The sequence below is a fragment of the Phragmites australis genome, chromosome 6 (genome assembly GCF_958298935.1).
Source record: "Phragmites australis chromosome 6, lpPhrAust1.1, whole genome shotgun sequence".
In the NCBI taxonomy this organism is placed as follows: Eukaryota; Viridiplantae; Streptophyta; class Magnoliopsida; order Poales; family Poaceae; genus Phragmites; species Phragmites australis.
This window is the reverse complement of record NC_084926.1, coordinates 33,551,895-33,562,394: the sequence shown is the minus strand read 5'-3', so window position 1 is coordinate 33,562,394 and position 10,500 is coordinate 33,551,895. Positions and strand designations below refer to the sequence as shown.

At 45.4% G+C, this 10,500-nt stretch overlaps 1 protein-coding gene across 1 annotated transcript; it reads right to left on the bottom strand.

The window, feature by feature from the left end:
• Positions 1-5,029: 5,029 nt before the first annotated feature.
• Positions 5,030-9,782, bottom strand: LOC133922268 (ubiquitin-conjugating enzyme E2 variant 1C). The gene is made up of 4 exons (XM_062367513.1): positions 9,622-9,782; positions 6,036-6,175; positions 5,573-5,698; positions 5,030-5,475 (listed from the first exon to the last, which is right to left on the bottom strand). The coding sequence occupies exons 1-4, from the start codon at positions 9,659-9,661 to the stop codon at positions 5,335-5,337; spliced, it is 447 nt and encodes a 148-aa protein (XP_062223497.1). The 5' UTR covers positions 9,662-9,782; the 3' UTR covers positions 5,030-5,334.
• Positions 9,783-10,500: the final 718 nt, after the last annotated feature.

The following is a 10,500-nucleotide window of genomic DNA, read 5'->3' as shown; positions in this document are numbered from 1 at the left end:
CCAATAATTGTACTAGGACTAAAATTCATTTATAATGAGATCCCCTAGCACTTAGATTCACATTTTATGCATAAGTCACCCAAGGGTCACTTAATTGCAAAAATATAAAATTGTTCACATCGTGTGGTTTGTGTATGCTCATTTAGAGAGTAACACGTTTTCAAGACATGATCACCATCTTAGTTCAAACACCTAGGCAAATGAAACCATTGTATGCAAGGAGTCAAGCCATGTTTCGAGAATCTAGGATATTTAGTTTATTTTTGAACTTGCAAAACCTATACTCATCTAGGGGCTTAGTGAAGATATCCACTAATTGTTTTTTCCGTCCTTACGTGTTGTATGTCTATGTCTCCCTTTGTGGAGTGATCTCTAAGGAAGTGGTGTCGGATATCTATTTGCTTGATTCAGTAGTTTTGGACAGGGTTGTTGACTATCTTGATTGCTCTTTACTTGTCACACAAGAGAGGTACTTTGTTCACATTAATTTCATAATCTTTCAAAGTTTGTCTCATCCAAAGCAATTGAGCACAACAACTACCCGCGGAAACATATTCTGCTTCGGCGGTGGATAGGGATACGGAATTTTATTTCTTAGAAGACCATGACACTAGAGACCTACCCAAGAATTGGCATGTACCCGAGGTGCTCTTCATATCCACTTTACAACCTACATAATTTGCATCAAAATATCCAATGAGATTAAAACTCGAACCATTGAGATACCTATAAGGAATCGGTGACGTCCTAAGAGGGGGGGTGAATTATGACACTTAGAATCTATTCGGCTCTAAAAACTACACAAGATAAACCTATATCAATTTCTATCTAAATATATTCTAGGTTTATCTAGTGTGTCTACTCTACTGTTTAAAAAAGATTGCAACCTATCTAGGAAGGAAAATTGCAAAAATGTAAATGCGGAAACATAAAAAAGGTAGAGAGAGCAAACTCAGTACAAGAGATTTTTATCCCATGGTATCGATAGCACGAATACCACCCCTAGTCTATGTTAGAGCTACACCAAGGATATGCTCCCGGTTGGCACCCGATCATGGTCCTTGAGCCACCAAGGTCTCAAGTAGGTTGAGCCACCAAGACAAGGTCTCACCACAAACCTCTCTTCTGGTCACTTGCCACCGTGATCACTTCAGAGCTTGAGCTACCAAGGCAAGGGTCTCCGCGTCCCCGTACACATGTCTTGCCACCACTTCACACCAAGTCAGAGCGTCAACAAGCTTGAGCAACTTTGGCTCAAGTTACCGGCAAGTCACCAAGACTCCAAGGCACCGATGTACCATCCGATACAAGCTAGGATCACTCCTTGATCCATTCTTTAGGTAGCAATCACCTAGCAACACTCTCTCTAGGCCTATAAGCACTCACTCACTAATCATGTGCTTAATTGCCTTAAATGATCACATTAAGCACTATGGTGGCTTGGATGCCTTCTCAAGTGTCTCTAAGTTTCTCTGAACTCCAGCAACCTCAAATAATCGAGTGGAGAGTTATTTATAGCTTCAAACCCGCCAACTAGCTATTTTTTCAATAGCTCAAAAAAGTTGTTAACACCGGATGATCTGGTGATAGAAGTAATACTAATGATTATAACCTCAGAAACTAGCCATTGGAACTCCACTCAAAGCCTCTGTGAACACCGAACATTCCGGTGTATCTTCAACTCCATCGCTGGACCATCCGGCATGTTGTCTTGAGCCTGACCGAGCCACTTCATGCTTCTCTGCATAAAATACTCCAGTGTAAGGCTTCGGTGTACATAGCATATACCACCGGACTATCCGGTGAGTTGTCTTGAGCCAACCGAGCCACTTGAACTCTCTCTTCACAAAATGCTCCAGTGTGTACTACATATTGAGCACCGGACTATCCGGTGAGGTGATCCTCACCCACTGTCCAAAATGCTCCTGTGAGCACACTTCCTAAGCACCGGACCATCCTGCGAGGTCTTCTGCTTTCTCTTTGCACTATTCATTATCCGGTGTGTTGAAATTGCTTAACACTAGACTATCTAGTGAGGTCAACTGCATCTGGACACAAAGCTCTAGCGTGTGCAAACTTGTCCAGCGTCGGACCATCTAGTAAGGTCATTTTCTCTGGATCTTCTCTAATTCAACCAAACTTTGTCTCGGCTTCAATGGCTTCTTCATGTATTGTATCCATAAGATCTAGTAAAGCATATACTTGACACACATGTTGTCCTATTGACTATATTATCATTAATCACTAAAATCATATGCATGCCTTAAAGTAAATGCTATGATCTCCCTAAAGCCATGTTTCCTACAATACCAAAGCCCTAGGTTTAGTGTATGAATAAGATATATAAGAATTCTCTTAACGGCCACTGAGTGACACCCCTTCAGAGTGACTTGAAATCTTGCATACATGCATACACTAAGCATAATATCGGGTATAGATACACAAAGATAAAGTAATGAGCCTATCATGGATTGATATACCTTTTGATCAATGGATTTACCATCATTGTTGAGGTCGAGATGGTCATTTGCTTGTATGAGAGTGCGAATAGGCTTGGTATTCTCCATGTCAAATCTCTTGAGCATATCCTTGATGTATTTGGTTTGACATATGAGCGTCCATTCCTTGATGTCGGTGACATGGGAACCAGGGGTCCCCGAGTCCCGAGGCCAGGACATCAGAGTGCCACATGGCGCTCTCCCTCGGGGATTATCTCCCCGAGGTCCGAGAAGACCAAGTTCTGGGAGAGGGTGCCCGGGGCCATGAACAGTGGTCCCCGAGCACCCGAGTTAACTGAGGACCCGAGCAGTCAAGTTCCGGGAGAGGACGCTCGGGGCCATGAACAGTGGTCCCCGAGCACCCGAGTTCCCCGAGGACCAAGAAAGAGCATATCCGGGAGAGAGTGCTCGGGGCTATGAACAGTAATCCCCGAGCACTCGCAGTTCCCCGAGGACCTGAGGAGTCCTTCACCGGTGGTCCCCACAGGGGCTCAACGGTGAGGTGTCAATTGGTGAGAGGCCCGATGCTGTATTTAAGAGGGCGCGTGACCTGTCACTTCCAACCACTCCTCCCAGGCCCGAGAGGTGTGGGGACATTTAATGCGCAGGTCCCATCGCGCGTCATCCGGTGCATCTCGTGATAACGTCGCAGGGCTTGAGGCATATCGCCTGCCGCCCTACTGTATCAGGCTCACTCAGACTAGGCGGGCACGCGGGGCTGCTCGGTGGCTGCCCGGCGGGCCCTCCCCGTAGCACCTGCCAAAAAGCAGGATGATGACGACAAGACCGGACGGGGGTGCGTTTTCAACCCTCCCTGTAATATCAAGCTGCAGCCCATAATGGTTGCTTTCCATTTATGACGTCTTGGAACTCACATCATCCTTTCTGGGCACGCCACCCGCCCCGACGGGGTATAAAAGAGGGGCGGGCTCCCCGGAGAAGAAGGACGAACGACTCTAGATCGATCAAGCCCATAAAAACAATCGAGCTCACTACAAGTCAAGTCCCTCAAGACCGAGGCAAGCCGACAAAGAACAAGAAGCACGAAGCTCTAGACTTAGACAAACATCCTTGTAACACGAGAGATCCTCATAGAGGCATTCCCTAAGCATTTATAGCATACACACAGGAGTAGGGTATTACGCTCCGTGCGGCCCGAACTTGTCTAAAATCCCTGGAGCATTTATTTTCTCCTGCATCCGATCATCCATTCCACCTGCATCTCATTTACTCCCATTTATTTCACGTACGAGGTAGATTCAGAATCATCCCCCCGGCCGAATCTCAAAGGGGGTCCCTCCGGATCCCCGCTTGTGGAGTTCATCCTCCGACACTTGAGTTGTTTGATTTGAAATCCTAGAAAGAACTTTAACTCCCCCGTCATTGACATCTCAAACCTTTTGATCGTCATTTTACTAGACTCTTCACTAAAAGATTTGTTAGTACTATAATATCATCGACATATATTTGGCACACCAATAAATTATTATCAAGCTTTTTAATAAAGAGATTAGTATCAACTTTCCCAATTTCAAAATCATTTTTGACTAGAAAATTCTTAAGTCACTCATATCATGCTCTAGGAGTTTGTTTAAACATATAGAGTACCTTATAGAGTTTATAGACATGAGATGGGAACTTGGGATCTTCGAAACCCAGGTGTTGTTCAACATATATCAATTCTGAGATGGGTCCATTAAGAAATGCGTTCTTTATGTCTATTTGATAAAGATGGATGTCTAATCAACTATAGCATGTTAATCTGTATGGTAATTCACTTATTGAGATTTTCAAATCTCACTCTTACTATCTTTCCATATGTTTTTAGGTGATTGCAAGCATATGGGATGGGTACCTGCACGTGCGATCACCTCCATCTTTTATGTATTTTGTTGTAATGTCAGTTTGGTGATATTTAGTCATTCTTATTATATGAATGACCTGTCATGGTACTTGTGTATGTTTGAGACATGTTCTTCTTTTGCTATGATATTTTATATTGTTAGTATGGTACTGCTATATGTATTTTTGTGGTGTTGATCAGTTAAATCTTAACATATAGGAGGGGTGATGTCAATTTCTTCTTTGATAGGCTTGTAAGTAGGTTAGTAAGGCTCTGGATTTGTAATGGTACCTTAATATCATAGGCATAGAGGAGAAAATTTGGCAGAGAGACAAACAGGCAACAAGAGAAAGATAAGCCCAGGGTGTCACGGGCTCGTCCACACGAGCAGGATAAAAGAAGAGCGAGAAACGACGTCCAACGGAGATAGGGACGGAAGGGGCAGAATCAGAGGAGCATTTCAGGTCTACCCATGAACACACGCGAGCGAAGATAGAGACCTGCACCCGGTCCCACTCTCGCAGGTACCCATCCCACAATGCCCGTGCGCCAAAAAAAAATGCACATAACTGCTCCCATCGAGCACGATACCCACATGTACCTCAACCAAGATACAATATGATATCCAGACAAACACCATTATACACATATCGAAGGGAAACATAGTTGAAGCACACGCACAGAGGTATTAAGGTACCAAGAAGCTGCATTTGTCCATTCATTTACTCTTCAGATTCTTCGATTACATCGCTAGAACCTGCAAAAGTTTCCAAACAACAGCTGTTTCGGCTTTGCTCAGCATCCTCAACAGCCATCACGCAAATTGCACGGTACATACTTCAATTGTTCACAGCGGTTCACAGATACAAGGGCATACATAAAAAGACTTAAAATACAAGCGCAGGCACCAGATGTAGAGGCTATTTTTTGTTCCCACGAAACAACTTATCAGTTACTGTTGTTGAATCCCGAAATGAGCCGGCGAACACTTCTTTAGAAGAATGTCCCTTCTGGAGGCTGCACTAGCTTGCGGTTGTGCGAGGCAGCCATCTCTTTTTTGAGCTGGATTAGGATATTTTCCATTGTGTAGTCTCGCTGCCAGTTTGCAAGCAAACCAAACTTCTTTGAATCAACCTACATGCACCCAGACCAATGGATATACCAATCAGAAAATTAGTCGTTAATGTGTGCGCTCGTGCGCGTGTGAAGTGAGAGAGAAGAGAGTGATTACCACCCCAGTCTCGTGATTAACACATGTCATGTTGATTCTTGAATGGAATCTGACAGATGGTGGCTTCTCAGGATAATCCTTATCGCAGAACAACTTTAGCTGGTAGATGCGACCCTCATGAACAGTCTGTCAAGAGAGAAACAGAGGAAGTGGAAGTGATTTAGACAAAAAGGGTAGAAATTTGATGGGGAAAAGTAGCATGGCAAATTCGTTAAGAGAAGACTGCCTCTATGAACATTGAATGATTCCTACGTGTCCCAGGCAGTTTAATCCTATTTATGCATCTAGCACCACTGTTGAACAGCTATAGGAGATTAAAATAATTCAAAAAAGCATGATACAGGGAAAATGTAAGGTGGCGAGTGGAAGTTACAGACTAGTAGTGGTTCAAAGGTTGGCCACATATTATATCTTCAAGAAAGACAACGGGGAAATACTCGAGAGGATAACATTGTGCACTCACATTGTGTGGGCCAATGATGGTACCAGTCCATGATCGCATGTAGATGTCATCTGCATCATCCATTCCATAGCTCACTGTCCCATCACCAATGCCCTTCTCTCCACGTTCAAGCTCTTCTAATAGCCTGAAGTTTCTAGGAACTGCATTTTTTATTATCCGTCAGTTACAGAAGCAGGTAATGCAATGATTTCTACTAGTGATCTGCTAAATCAATAGCATACTGTATCAATGATATGGTTGGGTTGGTGGATGGAGAGTACTCACCCTCTCAAGGAGGCTCTAAGCAGCTAATTTACTTGGACTAAACTTATGAATTCATTACTTGCTTACAATGGTGATGTGTTCTCCTTTATATATAGGAGGTGGCCCTATCAATCTAAACTAACAAAAATTATCTCTAATACTAACTAAGATATCTTCTCCCTAACTAATCTAATCCCAAATCTTATCTCAAATTCGGCGCTACGGTAACGACCTGATGCAGTACGAACCAAATTAATTTAAACTAAATAATTATATCTCCATCTAATTTGATTCTCCTCCTGCCTAAGATACTCTCCATAACACTGCATCCCCCCAACTTGCAGCTCATCCTCGAGATGCTAGGAAGAGGCCAAGGCTGAAGACCGTGTTGAATCCGAATGGACGCGAGGCTGGCAAACGAGGATTGAAGTGTCATGGCCAAGACAACGGCGATGTTGGCTGCAGTTGTCATTAGGGGAATGAGTGACTGTTGAAGGCATGATGTCAACCGACAGCAAGGCGAACACCGACGAACGTGCACAAGTCCTCGACGGCGAGCTATCAATGTGGATGTCGGCGCCAACATGGGGAAGCACAACTGGACTGGCGATGACGGATGGGATCTCCCGGTGGTTGGCGCAGATGATGATATCCGTTGCAAGATCTGGATTCGTTGCTCCTCCTTGATGTGAACTTCAATCGTCTCAATCTCACTGCTCGCTCCCTCGTTAATAGCCATCGGTGCCTCTGCCACGGCAGACTGCCGCAGCACCTCATCAGTATTCGGTGGTGGTGGAGCAGAGCCTCCAACATCGCCCATGCCAGAGCCGCCGGGCTCGTGCGCGATCTACTCGCTCAGTAGCTGATTGACAACCACGTTGAGGGAGCAAAATTGTGCTTTGATGTGTGCGATGTCCTTGATGTTGCGTTCTACAGCGAGCAAAATCCAATCCAGCTTGGACGAGAAGTCGACCATGGTTGGAGGATTACCCATGACTGATCGGACGTGTGCGCAAGAAGAAGGCCGGCGTAGGCGAGCACCGACGGAGCTCGAGAGGGCAAGACTCGGCCAACGGCAGCCAAAGGTCAACGAAAAGGCAGAGCAGGGGCGAACAACATTAGGCGGTGCGGCTCGAGAGGCGCCTGGCTGGGGCATAGCAGGAGGCGTTGACTCGGTGTGGAGGCGGCCCGACGCGACAAGATTGAGGCGACCGTGCAGCGCAGGGAAGAACCGCATCGGGCGGGTGCAGGCGGCGCGGAGAGGCCGACCGGCACAAAAGGAGGGGCGTCCGTGCTGGAGACGGAACGGAGATGACGGGGAGGACGGCGTCGAACGGGGCCAACAGCGCTGGGCGGGGGAATGATGGCCAGCCGAGCGGCGCAGGTGCACCAACACAGGGGAGGCTGGGGCCAGGAGATCCGACGGTGGGCGGACGATGTTGGGCGGTGGGGGCGGAAGACATTGGGCGACGCGAAGAGGTCGACCTATGGGGACAAGTGACACGAGGCGGAGGAGTGACGGCCCGTCAAGTGGGGGCTTCAGACCTGCCGAAGGTGAAGCAACGGAAGGGGGCCAGCACGGGTTGGGAGCAAGCGCAGGTTGGGAGCAAGCGCGTGTTGCCCAGCCAGGAGGATGGGAAGACGCAATCTGTCATGAAGGAGACGACAGAGGATCAATAGGTCTCTAATACTAAAGATGATATGGTTGGGTTAATTGGATCGATAGGGATAACTGGCGAAGCGTACTCGCCCTCTCAAAAAGGCTCTGAGCAGCTAATTTACGTGGACTAAACTTATTAATTCATTATTTGCTTACAATGATGATACGTCCTCCTTTATATAGGAGCTGGTCCTGTCAATCTGAACTAACAAACCTTATCTCTAAGACTAACTAATATATCCTCTCTCTAACTAATCTAATCTGATCCTAAATCTTATCTCTAGTTCGGCGCTACAATAACGCCCTACTACAGTACCAACCAAACTAACTTAAACTAACAAACTATATCTGCATCTAATATGATTCTCCTCCTGCCTAAGATACTCTTCATAACAATAAAAGACCTTTAGGTATGAAGCAACAAGCAACATTAACGAAAAGCCTATTTAAGCCGAACACAAGAAGAGCAAGAGATTTGATGCACCACATGTGTGCACACACATGAAAAAGGTGCAGAAACATAAAACTAACAGAAAAGAGGGATTATTACGTTCTCACAACGGATAACATTGGACAAATATCTCGCACAAAATGGCCAAAAATCATGGCATGATCATTTTTGTGGCTTGCATTGTTATGGTTGGTAGATTAGGCAGAGTGGGTAGTTCCTAAACATCTGCATGACTGTCCCCAATGAAAAACAAAAAAGAGGACATTTTTATCTCTGTTCATCTTTAATTTGTATAAAAACATTGAAACTTACCCTAGGTAACAAATCATCATTAGCAGTTTAAAACAACGGTACAAGTCATAGTGTCATACATGAATAACAGAAATAACCTTGTTTGGGCAAAAAGAAACAGAAGAAATATAGGTTGCACTAATTGTCTCCATTTCACCCCTTACTCTCATTTTCTATGCACTTTTAGCAAACTAAGCTCACTATTGAATAAAAGAGACACCCATAGCAAAGGCTAATTAACCCAGACAAGTGATGAAAGTGCCATGGCGGCATATGGATCCCAAATGGATCCTCTTTCATCCACCAGGCTCAGAATCAACCAGACCTATTGGCACAGTATGTTGTTGAGAAAGTATGTCATCGCTCTTTTCCCTTGAAAACCACCAGCACAGCTGCAGTGCTACCCTCCACAGTCCACACCCTAATCACCCATTGATACAACGTCCATTCGAGTTACCAGAGAAAAAAAAAAAACCACTACCGGGGAAACATGTAGCCAACAAGAGCGTTAGATGCACAAATACGCAGTCCAACCCCACTGCTCCCCCCGTGTAGACCCTACATGCCAAAACATTCTACTTTCTAGGAAAGAAGGAAGAATCAATCTAATATTCCTAGGAAACCACCTCTAATTACACACACAAGTCTAGAACATCCATCAGGCTCCTAATCTCGCGCGCATCTAGCAACGGCCTCTCCTCGAACCCCACATCCGGTTCTGGTCATCCGCGTCGCACCACCTAATCAAACAATCGTCACTCCGACATGACCCAGCCCGACTAGTACCATCCCGTACCCATTCCTCTCGATCCCTGCTCGAACCGGATCACCCGCGGCCAGATCGGGCGCGGCACGCAAAGACCAAATCGGATCGGGGACGGCAGATCCTAGGGCTGAAATTCCTGGGGGGCAAAGAGAAGGGGAGTAGGTTGGTTGCTCACCGACGACGCTCGATCCGGCACCGGAGCTACCCAGCGTCATCGCCGATGGATCGATCAGTGGATTGGGGGAAGGGGGGGGGGGTTCGCCCTCGCGAAAGATGGGAGAGGAAAAGTTGCGGCTGCGCACACGCGAAAAGCTTGCAACGCACAGCGCGACTCTGTTCCCTCTTTTGTTTGGCTGCTTCAGGTAGGGTGCAAGGATTTTTCTTACGGGGGGTGAACCGTCGGATTGCAAATCAACGGCACCAACCTTGTTTTGATTTTTTTTTTTCTGGCATGGTATTCCGACTGACTAAACTCGTGGCGCCGTGGTGGCAATGCTGACTCAACAAGTACAAGTATACGCTGGAAAGTCGGCACAGACAACACCGAGATTCTGCTAGACCTGATCATTTATCACTTGGATAAGGACAGCTTGCCGAACCTAACAGTAGTAGAAGCTACCTCAATTCAAGTGCTACCTCAATTGTGGCTCAATTTGTTGGCATCTGAATATCAAAGTTATCTTAGTTTGCATGTCTATATTAGAGTACCACCAACTTTAATTGTTTAAATAACAAACATTGCTATCAACATTACAAGGATCAATGTAGCCCCTTCTGCCCTCAACGTGGTCCTTGTAGAACTATATATTCTCAATAAATCTGCACTTGTTTTGCAATTGATTTAAAAGAAAATACATCTTCAACCTATTATCAATCAATAAGATAAGGGAATAACTCGTTCTCAGGTGAGTGAAAACAAAATTGATCTCAGTCACACCCTCTCACCCATTAGGTCAACATCCAATGGTTCACATGTGTTATTTATATCTGCAGTTCAAAATCACACTATCTTTCTACTAAAATTATGCATTCATAACACTATAATTTTACACTA

What these genes read in the sequence shown, in the direction of transcription:
- LOC133922268 (XM_062367513.1), bottom strand. Translation starts at nt 9,661, where the DNA reads ATGACGCTGGGTAGCTCCGGTGCCGGATCGAGCGTCGTCG. An exon ending in TGCCGGATCGAGCGTCGTCG is followed by an intron (nt 6,176 to 9,621) that starts GTGAGCAACCAA and finishes TAAAAAATGCAG; the next exon opens with TTCCTAGAAACTTCAGGCTA. An exon ending in CCATCATTGGCCCACACAAT is followed by an intron (nt 5,699 to 6,035) that starts GTGAGTGCACAA and finishes CTCTCTTGACAG; the next exon opens with ACTGTTCATGAGGGTCGCAT.